The sequence below is a fragment of the Monopterus albus genome, unplaced genomic scaffold, assembly GCF_001952655.1.
Source record: "Monopterus albus unplaced genomic scaffold, M_albus_1.0 scaffold94.1, whole genome shotgun sequence".
In the NCBI taxonomy this organism is placed as follows: domain Eukaryota; kingdom Metazoa; phylum Chordata; class Actinopteri; order Synbranchiformes; family Synbranchidae; genus Monopterus; species Monopterus albus.
In genome coordinates, this window is record NW_018127974.1 from 1,761,521 (window position 1) to 1,773,695 (window position 12,175).

A 12,175-nucleotide genomic window follows, 5' to 3' on the forward strand; every position below is an offset into this window, starting at 1 on the left:
TGTGTCTGATGAGATCTAGTCAGCAGGAGACAGATTTCTCTGTTGTACAGTATTTTTGAAGATGAATCTATAAAAGCTACTGCCAAAGTGATTTGCTTATTTGAACAAAACATGTCATCTTCTATCAAGGTGAGTCCAATAAAAAAATGCTGCATGTTTCTCTAATAGCACCCATTAAGAGATTAACCTCATAAATAATCATCTTCACTTTGTTTAGCCCACCTATGTTTCCTTGGTGATAGGTTTGCCTCCAACATCATTGCTTTCACAGCAGACAGAGATGAATATTAAAATGTCATCAGACTCAACTGAGCTGCTTTGAGTTTAGACCTCAGTGTTGTTCTTGGTATGATATGATCCAACCACAAGTTCCAGAAACTTCTGCAGAAATAGAGAAGATAGAAAAGCATTTCTGCGGTGGCTTCACTTTGGGGTAGATTACATTTTGTTCTGTTTAATCTTATGTTGCTCTTCACAGCTAGTTAACAAAGTGGTGAAAAATGGTCCTTAGAACCAAAAATTGCCTTTTCTCTCTCACATACACGTTTTTGCGCAGAAGTCTTCTTTAGTCTCATCTGAAAATTGTAATACTTAGACTGCACTTAAGCTAAGCTCTGTCAGTGTAGGTCATTGGACTTAGACAGTGTCAACTCGCTAACATAGTAAATGACTTCACTGATGGTTTGTTTTTGTAGCCTGACCCACAAGGTCTTGGTTAAAAGGGGTCATGTGACATGACCTTTATGTGGGTGGTGTTTGCCCCGATGAACACACATATGAATACGCATGAATGCAATGCATTTATTTACTAACAAGAAATGAATATGACAGGATGCACAATGCAGGTGGCCAGTTATTTTTTTTGCAAAAGTAATTCTGTAACTCTGCTAAAATGCTCTAAGGAAGCTAATATTATCTGTGGCATCACATGCTCCTAAAATGATTTCTTTAAGAGTACAGGCCAAAAGTGTTTCTTTTATATGATGGTGTCAGTTTACATGGGTTTTAGCTCACCAAAGTTTTGAAACCATCACTATTATGATGCCAAGCCTGCCACCTAGTGTTGGTACTGTGGTACTGCGGTTTCTCTTTTTGTGAAACCAAATACTATAAACCACAAAGAATAATAATAAAAAGTGGCAGTAAGCCAAAGGTAGTGTGGTGCTTAATAACAGCACTGTTACCTTAAAAGCACAATGCTGCTAGTGGCATTGCTGATTAGTAGAACAACAAAAGGGAAATCATGTGCAGGTAAACACACTGTGAAGTGTTTGTGCTGCACAAAATTAAACATTCCATGGGCTGAGCACAGAGGATTGAAAGCTTAGAAATAACATTCATATTTCATGACACATTGGTGGTGTCAAACCTGATTACTCTCTAGTGAGAACTTACATATGTGCTCCCACCACAGACTTCCGTAGGTCAGGCTGCATTCCTCTGGCTTAGAGCGAGGTGACATGGCAGGGGGATAAGGTTGGCTTTATGTCACTCCAAATCATCGTGCAGGGCATTTTCTCTTTTGTGCCACAGGTCTGGTTCACTCAAGCAGCAGTATTTTATATAAACACCAGTAAAAGCATATTAAACACAAATCAGTCATTGGCTCTAAAGGGCAGTCGAACCTTTACATGACTTCACGCAGCATAACATGGTGACAGGACACAAGCAAAATACATTCTTTTCATTTGCAGTGCTGCTAACACTACATTAGCTCTTTATTGAACATTTTTTATTCCAGTCAGCACATGAAATCATATGGAGGAACGGTAAGTTTCCTGAACTAAAGTAAGTAAAGACATACTTTCATTTTTCTATTGTATTGAACCAAAATATGCAGAGTACATGAAAGAAATTTAACAGATGAGTTTCCAAGAGAGGCATTTTTGACTCAGTTCTGTTCCTCAAACCATGCAAAGCCACACACATTGTAAACAGTAGAAGGCACATGTGCAGTAATGAAAGGGTAGCATGCAGATCATTTGTCAAGAGAATCATTTTTGTATAAAACTGCATCAACGTGCAATACTAAGTCGACATCTCTAAGTGTATGTTCATTACATCTACAGTAAAATTAGACAACAATGAACAAGGTGGTGATTCCAAGAAATAGGAGAGTTAAGCTGTAGGTGGTGGTGCTGCTTAATGAGTGAGACGACATGACGGTGATTTCTGACCGGCACTGACTACAGTTGACACCACAGAAGGAGCAGACATCCCTGTTGTACAGAACATCCAAGTTGTATGTCCTTGCTGCTCTCCTCACTGCAAGACAGGCAAAATAATATCATTTTAAGCTTACTGTTATGTTAATCTGGTACTGGCAGGTGACATTTGTCATAGTCCACCACTTTGTGTTTAGTTTCAGTGCATTTCTATTTTTCCAAAAAAAAACAAAACAGAAAGAATGAGCAATCCATAGACAGTCCATATACATATTCATGCACAATATGTACTTATGTTGACATAATGGACATTACTACACACAGTGTTAGGTTCAGAATAAGATAATGTTGACTGAAAAGGAGTAGGCCAAAGCTAGTGCTTACTAGGCCATATCTAAACATGTCAAACAAAGTGAGTTATCGTGATGGTTTATCAAATGACATTTTTCAAGATTTTTATTTGCCATTTATGCATAAACAGACAGTCTAGGCATATAGGAATTCTTGTGCAGCTCCCCTTTGGAGTCAAAAGCCGGAAAGAACACTTAGTCTTAAAATAAAAAGTTACATAAAGGCAACAAAGCATTAAAACCACAATACGCAAAAAATAGAGTAATAGAATTTTCCCCAGTGAACTTCAAACATCGCACTTTGTAATTCACATGGTGGAGTTGAATATGTCATTATGCTTGGTGAGGTAGTGAGGGGTTATAACGTACTAAAACACAGTTTATATTCAGGCTTGTTTCCATTGCTTGGTGGAGAATGTCCTGCTATTATTCATGTCCCACAAGAGAACACTGTTGATGAGATGGTCTTACAAAAATACCTTGTGGAACATTTCTGTATTATTATTGCACATGTCCAGTAAGGGGTTATTGGACATATATTCTCACATTTCTCACATTTTTGTATTTGCCATCAGTCTTACTGCGGCAGGGAACAAGCTGTTGTAAAGCCTAGTTCCGTGTGTGATGCTACTGTCCACCCTGCTGTGCCTGAGGCTGTAGGTGCAGTTTTTGTGTCTGAGCAGAGAGTGAGCTGGGTGGAGTGGATCCCTGAGTATGTTCTCTGCCCTTTTACAACAGCACTGTGTGTACAGTGTGTCCATAGCAGGCAGTTCAGTCCCAGTTATCCTCTCTGCAGTCTTTATGACCCTTTGAAGAGCCTTCCTCTCTGCCTGTGTGGTGTTACCCTAACAGACTGTGATGCCAGTAGTGAGGATATATACAGTAAAATATATATAGGGAATATATAGAGCAAATATATAGAAGATATATTTTATACCCATTATTACCTTTCTTTTAAACAATCACTTAAGATATTAATGGCAAAATGACTAAAGCATCGTACCAATTTCAAATTTCTGGAAATAGCTATTTATTCATTCAGTATACATTTGCATACTGTGAATTTACAGCATCATTAAAAGAATGTACTCACAAGGTTGATAGTAGTCGTAAACCTGAACCACAGCATCCTGTACATGGGCCACGTTATACTCTCTGATGACTGGAAGTCTGATGCAAACCTCTGACTTGTTAAGCTGCAAATGACACCAAAAAGTGAATCATAATTTAGTATACACAACATACCATTTAATAATTTTATTAACTCTGAAGATCTGGTGAATGGATATGTGTATCTGATGTCGAAACAGAAACAGACACTGTTCAACATAGTGGATACTGTGCAGGTGAAATTCACAGTGAAATATGAGTTCACTATATTTTTTTCCTGATTTTTCTTCCTTGTTAGAGCTAAAATATCAGTACTGCTACAGACCACTAGAAATTGGATAGTGAGCAAAACGATCATGTAAAATGATAGTAGCCAGCGAACCAACACGCTGCCTATAGTAAGTATGTGTACTACATTTGTCAGTGAGGGCTAGCTTGACCTGGCTAAGCCAACTACATCACACACTGTAGGTCCCACTGTAGCTATACGCTGTCATGTTGTTTTCATCCTATATTACACATTAAATTACATTAAGAACTCAACCACAAGTCATTTTAAGGACAGAGATCACATGGGGCTTTAATGACCTGAGGAGGCTGCAGTCAAAACTTTTTTTTTTTTAACAATAAATAAGTACAATTGAAATTCAATATGTACAATAATAAGTATTTAGTAATCTTCCAGCAGAATTCTAATCTTTGCAATGTGGTAAAGGCTCATTGAAACCATATCAAACCATTTAAATCATGCAGGGAAGAAAAATGTATGAGAAAAAAGAAATCAACATAAATGATCAATCGAGTGAAGAGCCAAAATTTCTTCTGTATTTGTAAAATCCCAGCTTCAACCTTGGTTATTAAGCTCCACCGATGGCAATTTAACAAGGCCAATAAGACTGTTGCAGCCCATCTCCTCTCTCCACGTGTGGAAGCGATGAAACTCTTACCGAATCCAGGTACAAGATCACGTTCCCAGGCCATGTCTCCACCTTCCTAACAAGGTCTGTTGGAAGAGCAGCTTCAGCAGAGAGACGGAAACCGCTGAGTATGCCCACATCTAGTATGGCCATTCCTGTACGAGGAATAGCCTGGCTGTCTTTTAATCTAAAGAGGATAAAAGCAAGAGGTAATATGAATTCAGGAGCCTCGTGTTATGCATGGAAACACAACATAAAGACAGATTACATCATCAAAACTAGTTTAAAATAAATGTTAAACAAAATTAACTTGAAATCCATCAGTGCTATAGTTCTTACCTCATGCATATAGTCAAGAGCATGCGATTGAGGTCCTGTTCATTAATGACATCAACTGCTAAAAATAAATCCTCCTTGTCTATGGCATTGCTCTGTTCGTAGGCTTTGCTCTCCAGGTTGTAAAAGACATTCATCTGAATGGATCCAGGAAGATGTTTAAAAAATTTAGAATACTAGTTTCAGTGGTTAAGAGCAGAAGTCCACAGTTTGCTAAAATGCCTCATACCACAGACAAATGGTCAATGAAACCACTGTTTTCATCTTGAGAAAACTCTGTATTCTATAAAGCAAAGGTTAAAAAAGACTGGATCTCTGTAAGTTAACCTGTTTCCACCAAAACTATTCACTTACAGAAAGTTTAAAAGGAGGTGGCAGATGAGGGATTTGAAAAAGATAACAGGTTATACTGAGCATAAAGATAAGATTAACCTTTCACCAAAGTCATCCCCTGAGTGATATTATCTGGACACACCCAACACATGACGATGTGCTCCAGATGCTAACTGCTGAGAATCCATTACCATAATACATTCACATTTAGCTGTTCTGGTTTAGCATTTAAACTGTGCTTGGTCAAACTATCACACACAGCTGCTGCATTCACTTAATTCTGGTCCTGCTCAGCTGGATAAATTATTCTTCACGTTAAGCCGAGTATGTTGGAGCTATTGAAACATACCTGCATTTTAAGGGGCAGTCTGGAGTCTAGGTGTTACATTTTCCTGAACAGATTTAGCAAATCAAAGAAGAGCAGACAGAACAGTAATACTGTACAGTGTACCTGAAATAACGCAAATCCTCTTCCTTCCATGTATACATTTAATTTTAGATCTTTGTCAGCATTAATCTAGAAAACAAGTAGGGAATCTGAAGAAAATCCAGACTGACAACAAAACAGTAAATACAGCATCATATATCAAAAAAGTTCAAATGATACCTGCATTAGGCATCAACCATGGGAGTCCACAGAGATTTCTTACCATTTGATTATGATACATCTGATAGGTGTTGGAGTTGATAGTAAACAGAGATGTGTATGAATATGCTGGGGCAGATATATTAATTCTGAGGTCAATGGCGAAGGCACCGCTGAATGAAGCATAGCAAGCCAGAGCCTCAAGGGCAACCACTGTGTCCTGATGAGGAAAGAGGATAACGGGTAAAAATACCAGCATCTGGATTGTATCACAATATACAGTATACCGGATAATTTAGGGCAGGACTGGGGAATACTTTGGGATATGCAGCTAATTTACATTGACAGAGAACCTGGTTATGTATATTTGAAATTGTTACTACTCAGACTCCTTGCCATCAGTTGGTCAAATCTTAAAGACAGTAATGCCTGTAGAAACTTTACCTGAGATGAACAATAAGTAAATTTATGGTATATCGGTAGTATGCAGTATGCAGTTTTGCAGAAGACATTGTGTTCATTATCCTGAAATGAACCCAACAGGTTTTTCTGTGTTTCTGTATCATTAAGCATTGGTTATTCATATGACCAAATAATGGTTTAGTCCCACCTGTGTTGTTCCGTAGCCTCCTAAATAATTTCTCTGCTTGCTTAACCACTTCAAGAGTGCAATGCCCTCAGCAAAGTTGGCATGTTTAAAAAGAGTCAGCAGCATATAAGAGGCCATTTCGATCTGCACTGAGTTCACATGCTGGGAATGTGAATTCCTGCCAACAGAGGATCTCCACATCATAACTCCATCTATGGAATGAAATGACAGACATAATAATCAATACAAGTATGTCAACTCTTATATAATGTATATGTCATTCAGCACAGGAAAAATATATTTACATCACTATCATCAGGCATCTAACCACAAGGTACGGAAGCTTTGGTTTTTATTGTTGCTGCTGCTCTTGTTTAGATCGATCTGGGTCTTAGGAACTTTAACCCTATAAGAATTAAATTTTGTATCCTGTGTTGAGTTTAAAATTGCAAAAACATTCTAGCAACTCAGCTACGCAATACAGTAACTACCTACAGTACAAAATGCCCAGTGACATCGCAGCCGCTTGTTGATACAAAAGTTTCCTTTCAAAGAAGCAGAAGCTCCTTTGAAAAAAAAAAAAAAAAAAAAAGTGAATCATGGTGGAAATAAAACAAAGAAATACCATCATTGATAACAGACATGGCCTTGCACACTCCTGGACATAAATGACAAACCTTTAATGATTTACCTATGTGGTCAGCTCTGTTGGTGAGTTCAGTCAGAGCCTTGTACGATGTAGGACTCTTGGTCAGACTTAAAGCATAAGCAACCAGACACAGGCTGTAGTTACTGACCACCCCAATGGACACTTTGTTCTCCAGATAACTTTGGGCCAGGGATATGTTTTTTGCATACATCTCCTTCACAACGAGGAGCCACATAAAAAAATAAATAAAATGAAATCATTACTGTAACTGACTTCCTTTCCTCATATACAATACTTTACATGCACCTTTAATATGGCATATTCTCAAACTGGTTTTCCTGTTGATACAAAAACAACATGGTTCTTAGGTCATTCCCATGTCATGTCACCTTGTCTACTGACACACACACACACACACTCCCCTGACTTACCACAAAGCTTTCGTCCTCCAACATTGTGATCAGTACAAAGGAAGTTAGTGCCACCGGGCCATTATCTAGGCCTTCCTGCATCTCTGTGTGGATCAACCTGCCGACCTCGGAGAACTCTCCCCCAGGCCCCTGGTGATTCAAGAGCCATGCCATGGCCCTGGCCAGGACACTATAATCTATAGGAATGTAGGACCTAGCCTGGAGGAAGCACCGCAGCACAAAAGCTGTCAGCCTGGGACCACAGACAGAAGAGAAGGAGTGTCTGAGTCAGTGTACAGCTCTGTAGATTTAATGAATATCAGTGCAACACAAAAGGATTAAAGTTGCCAAAAAGACAACGATCGTTTAAATCAAATACTGTAACAACTTGGTAGTCAAATGAAAGGAGAGTGTGATAGACATTTACTTTTTGCAAATCTAACCTTGTTTTAAGTTATCTACTTACAATTTTGTCAGAAAACACCTTAAACAAGTGAGCAAGGCATTAAAAATTATTTCACCTTTATGTGCAGGCTCTTTCACCTGACTCACCTGTGCCATTGCCATGTACCTACCATGTGCTCCCAGAGCGGTCGCTGGCTCCACAGGCACTGAAGGAACCATCGTCTCGTTGAAAGGACAGTTGCCTCCAATACGCTTAGTGCAGATAATATAACATGTTGACGTAACATGAAAATGAGTAACAAATGCCTACATTTATTAGTTAATTGTCACTGAAAAGATGCTCTGTCACCCACGTTATGTATGTATGGTATGGTCTATTATTAGTGGTCCCAGAGTCAAGTAAGGCTGCTTACCCTCCATCATACGGGTCAGAGCCTTGCTCCTGATCTCGCTATTGTCATGGGCTGACTTGTTCAGGTACTGAAGAATATAAATACTGGGAGCAAAGTGGATCATACTCTGCTCCCCACAACCAATGGGAACTTGAACCAGGGAATCCAAGTTGCTAATGGACAAGGCCAAGATATCACCTGTGTAAAGTTACATACAGGAGGGAAGGAAGAAGGATTTAACAGTTGCACAACATGTTCACTAACAGAATAAGAGCAGCTAGAATTGTGCTTCAACCCTGATAATGTAAATTTTCAATCATTATATCTGTGCTGAAAAAAACTTAGACTAGATTTCTAGGTCGAAGACGTTTCACCTTTCATCCAAGAGGCTTCATTAGTTGTGACTGACTGGTGTTAAGCCGGAGATATTTATCCCCCCTCCTCGGTGGGGATAAATAATAAAGGACTGAAACACCACCGAGGGGGATAAATATCCCCGGCTCAACATCAGTCAGTCACAACTAATGAAGCCTCTTGGATGAGAGGTGAAACGTCTTCGACCTAGAAATCTAGTTCAGTTGATTTTTTCTAAGTTTTTTTCAGCTTACTATGACCTGGATGACTGAGAATCTGCACAGACATCTCCATCCTCATTGAGTCAGAGTCAGTGGAGGCTCAGTGAGCTGATGTCTGAGGAGAAGAATCTGTTTCCTGTTGGTTACGTGAAGGTGGCGCCACCTGGTGGCAGAAACACGTTCCTGCAAACAGCGAACACCTTAAAATGTCCAGTGTTTCCAGAGACCACCAACCAGTAGGTTTGTCTCTAATCTGCCAGTCGACACCAGTGGTTGTAGTTCACAGAGTTTGTGGCGTTTGTCAGAAAAGCTTTTGGTCAGTGGTGAGTAACAAACAGGATGATGAACAGGATCAGGTGTTGTCATGACTGAATGAAGTCAGACTGGAGAGTTTCCTTCTTCCACCTGGAACTGTGACCTCCTGTGTTTCTGACTCTTCACCTGTGTCTCCTCTCACAGGACCAGATGATCTGCTGCATCCTGATGCTCAGCAGCCTGGTCTCCTCTGTCTGGGGTCAGTTTATTATCCACTAAGTGAGAAGAAATGATCCAGGTTGTCAGTCAGTGTGGTCCTCACTTTCCCTGTGTGTCTCCTCAACAGGAACATGTGTAGTGAAAGTGACACAGAGCTCCTAGAGGTGCTGATTCTCATCCCAGCCGCTTCACACTCGGCTGCAAACCGCCCCAGTGCACGCTGGAGGTCCTGGTTTGATGGGGCCAACAGGACAATGTCGTCTGCAAAAAGCAGAGACGAGATCCTGTGGTCCCCAAACCGGACTCCTTCCGCCCCCTGGCTGCGCCTAGAAATTTTGTCCATAAAAATAATGAACAGAACCGGTGACAAAGGGCAGCCCTGCCGGAGTAATAAGGAACCTGAAATTAGTGTGTTCTGGTATTTAAAAGCCAGTGTTTTACTAAATGATAAATGCTTTTAAGAAAAATGTAGGCTCCACCATAACAGTTTGAATAGGGAAACTACTGAACGATACAGTATGCAAAAGAAAAACATACTTTTGAATTGGCCACTTGGTCAGTAGTTCAAGTTACAAGGCATGAGAGAACAGAAGAGAAACTATGAAACACTGTCATAAGCAGAAACCTACAGCACAGACCAAAACTAAAACCCTCACATTTTCTTCATAAAGGCGACTCTCACAACAAGCAGAGAAACTTCAAATTTAACTCTAACCGAAGAAAGTCCTAAAGCTTGTGGCCTGTCTGCCACAACAAATGCCCAAATTCCCTCAATCTGAATGGAGCCAAACCAGCTGTTTAGCATCTGCCCACCATAAACATTGCTGTTTGATGTCCATTGTTTCCCCTTTTCAAAATTCACTACCTAAAAGCTTTCAGGAATGTGATGCATCTGTACCCAAGCTCATCATTGAAGCACAAAAGGAAAATACAAGCACATGCCTATGTGCTTGTGTAATGTAATTGGCTAAAAGTAAACATAAACTGCACTCAGATGGAAATGACTTACCAACCAATGCCACACTGGCCCACTGGCTGCCTGGCACCACATCTGGTGGAAAGAAGAAGGAGACCGATCTGGAACTGTTCTGCATCGTTGGTCCCAGCTCCAGGAACAGAGTCTCAGAGAAGAACTGTTCGACTCCCTTAGGCTACAGGAACATGGACGTAATTCACTGTTATAAGTTTAACTGTAAGCTAAATAATATGCTGCATGTGATACTACTTCTTTAAGTCTAAGTGCACTTCTTCTACTTATACCACAGAAACCTCTTCATCATAAGCTCACCATGACAAACCTCACTAAGTTGGACTTCACACACTAAATTCATAGGTATCATCTCATATTTCCTTCAAACCATACCTTGACAATCAGACTCCAGACTATGCTGTCTGATGCCTCCTCAGATATAGCATCCACAGATATTTCCATCTCACCCAGAACCACAGGCCTTATAGGGAACAGGACTGAGGCAGAAGCATGACTCCCTATGGTAAGTGTCTGGGCATTTATCACAGAGACACCCTCTTTCTTTTCCATAACAAACTTAAAGGCCTTGGTCTGTGAGAGCATTATGATGACCTGTGGAGATAAACGTACAGGAACAAAACACAATCCTGTAAAACAAAGAATGTGACACGTTCTGTGTGACATGAATGACAGTGACAGATGCTTCTTAATGGAAGATTGGTTTACAGAATGTCATCCATTAAGATTTTTCTTTTTTTTAGATTTGTACCTAAAGGGCTAAAAAAGAATATTAAGCAGCAGATCAAAAATATTTACCACTTCCAAATGTAGTACTTCATACCTTTATGTCCTGCTCTAAATGGTTGATAATGTCCACTTCCAGTACAATCTCCTCTCCCTCGATTAGGTATGGTGGGGCATTCATAGATAAGGAGAATTTTTTGGACACAGGCAACTGTGGATAAGAGAACATAAACTCAAAGCAATTTTGGCTATCACTGTTAGCAAGTTAGTGAAGAAGGTTCCTACCAGTGGGGTTACAGCCTGAGACAGTTTATGTTACTCTACAGGTATAAATTCATTCTGTGATTAGATATAGTAAGATTAAATATGCTGCTATATAATGGGCATTTTTACTTTTTGCTACACGACAGACCACACATTTGGTCCTAACCAAGGTTTTACTGTACTCACAAGTTTAGTTCTACTTGTTTCACAGATTCATGTCCCCTTTAGGATGAATTATAATCATTTTTGTAATTCCCTGAGATTTTATCAAGTGTTTAGCTAAAAGTTTAGTCTGTCACTACTTTCGTTATAACCAAATACCAGTAAAACCTAAAAATGTCCCATGAAATGATTGTAATTTGTGTTAGGAAATGATAGCATGTTAACACACTAAACTAGGCTGGTGATCCTGGCAAGCTTTACTCCAGCTGAACATCAGTGTGCTAGCATTGTTACCGTGAGCATATTAGCATGTTGAGATTTAGATAAAACACAGCTATACCCAAAATATATACCTCACAGTGCTGCTAGCATGGCAGTAGACTCTTGTTTTCAGATTATTATATCAAAAAACCCAAAAGATTTATTAAAATGCTACAATATTTATTCAGATGATGCTTTTTATTAATAGTATATGAATTGGACAAGCATTGTTCAAGCTGTTGAGTCTCCGTAAATACCAGAAAAGGGCTCAAATCACTTCCTCCTGCTTTCAGTAAAAACAGAAGCATAGCATCCTCTTAAGAAAGTAAACAGAATTACGGGAACTTCAAATTTGAGACTTAATACTGGTACATAATGAGTATTTGCTTACCTTTTGTGGCACAGGACTGAAGCCCAAACCCAGATTGTCTGACATTACCAGTGCAACAGCTCTCAAAGAGGTAACACCGTCCGGCACTGTTA

The 12,175-nt window shown here is 39.6% G+C and overlaps 1 protein-coding gene across 1 annotated transcript; it reads right to left on the reverse strand.

Annotated features, from left to right (window-relative positions):
• Window positions 1-1,783: 1,783 nt before the first annotated feature.
• Window positions 1,784-12,128, reverse strand: LOC109964945 (CD109 antigen-like). Its single transcript, XM_020608573.1, has 15 exons — window positions 12,084-12,128; window positions 11,103-11,216; window positions 10,655-10,873; window positions 10,301-10,442; window positions 8,264-8,440; window positions 8,021-8,102; window positions 7,467-7,698; window positions 7,078-7,249; window positions 6,408-6,598; window positions 5,862-6,017; window positions 5,663-5,728; window positions 4,882-5,015; window positions 4,573-4,729; window positions 3,609-3,711; window positions 1,784-2,265 (listed from the first exon to the last, which is right to left on the reverse strand). The coding sequence occupies exons 1-15, from the start codon at window positions 12,126-12,128 to the stop codon at window positions 2,075-2,077; spliced, it is 2,181 nt and encodes a 726-aa protein (XP_020464229.1). The 3' UTR covers window positions 1,784-2,074.
• Window positions 12,129-12,175: the final 47 nt, after the last annotated feature.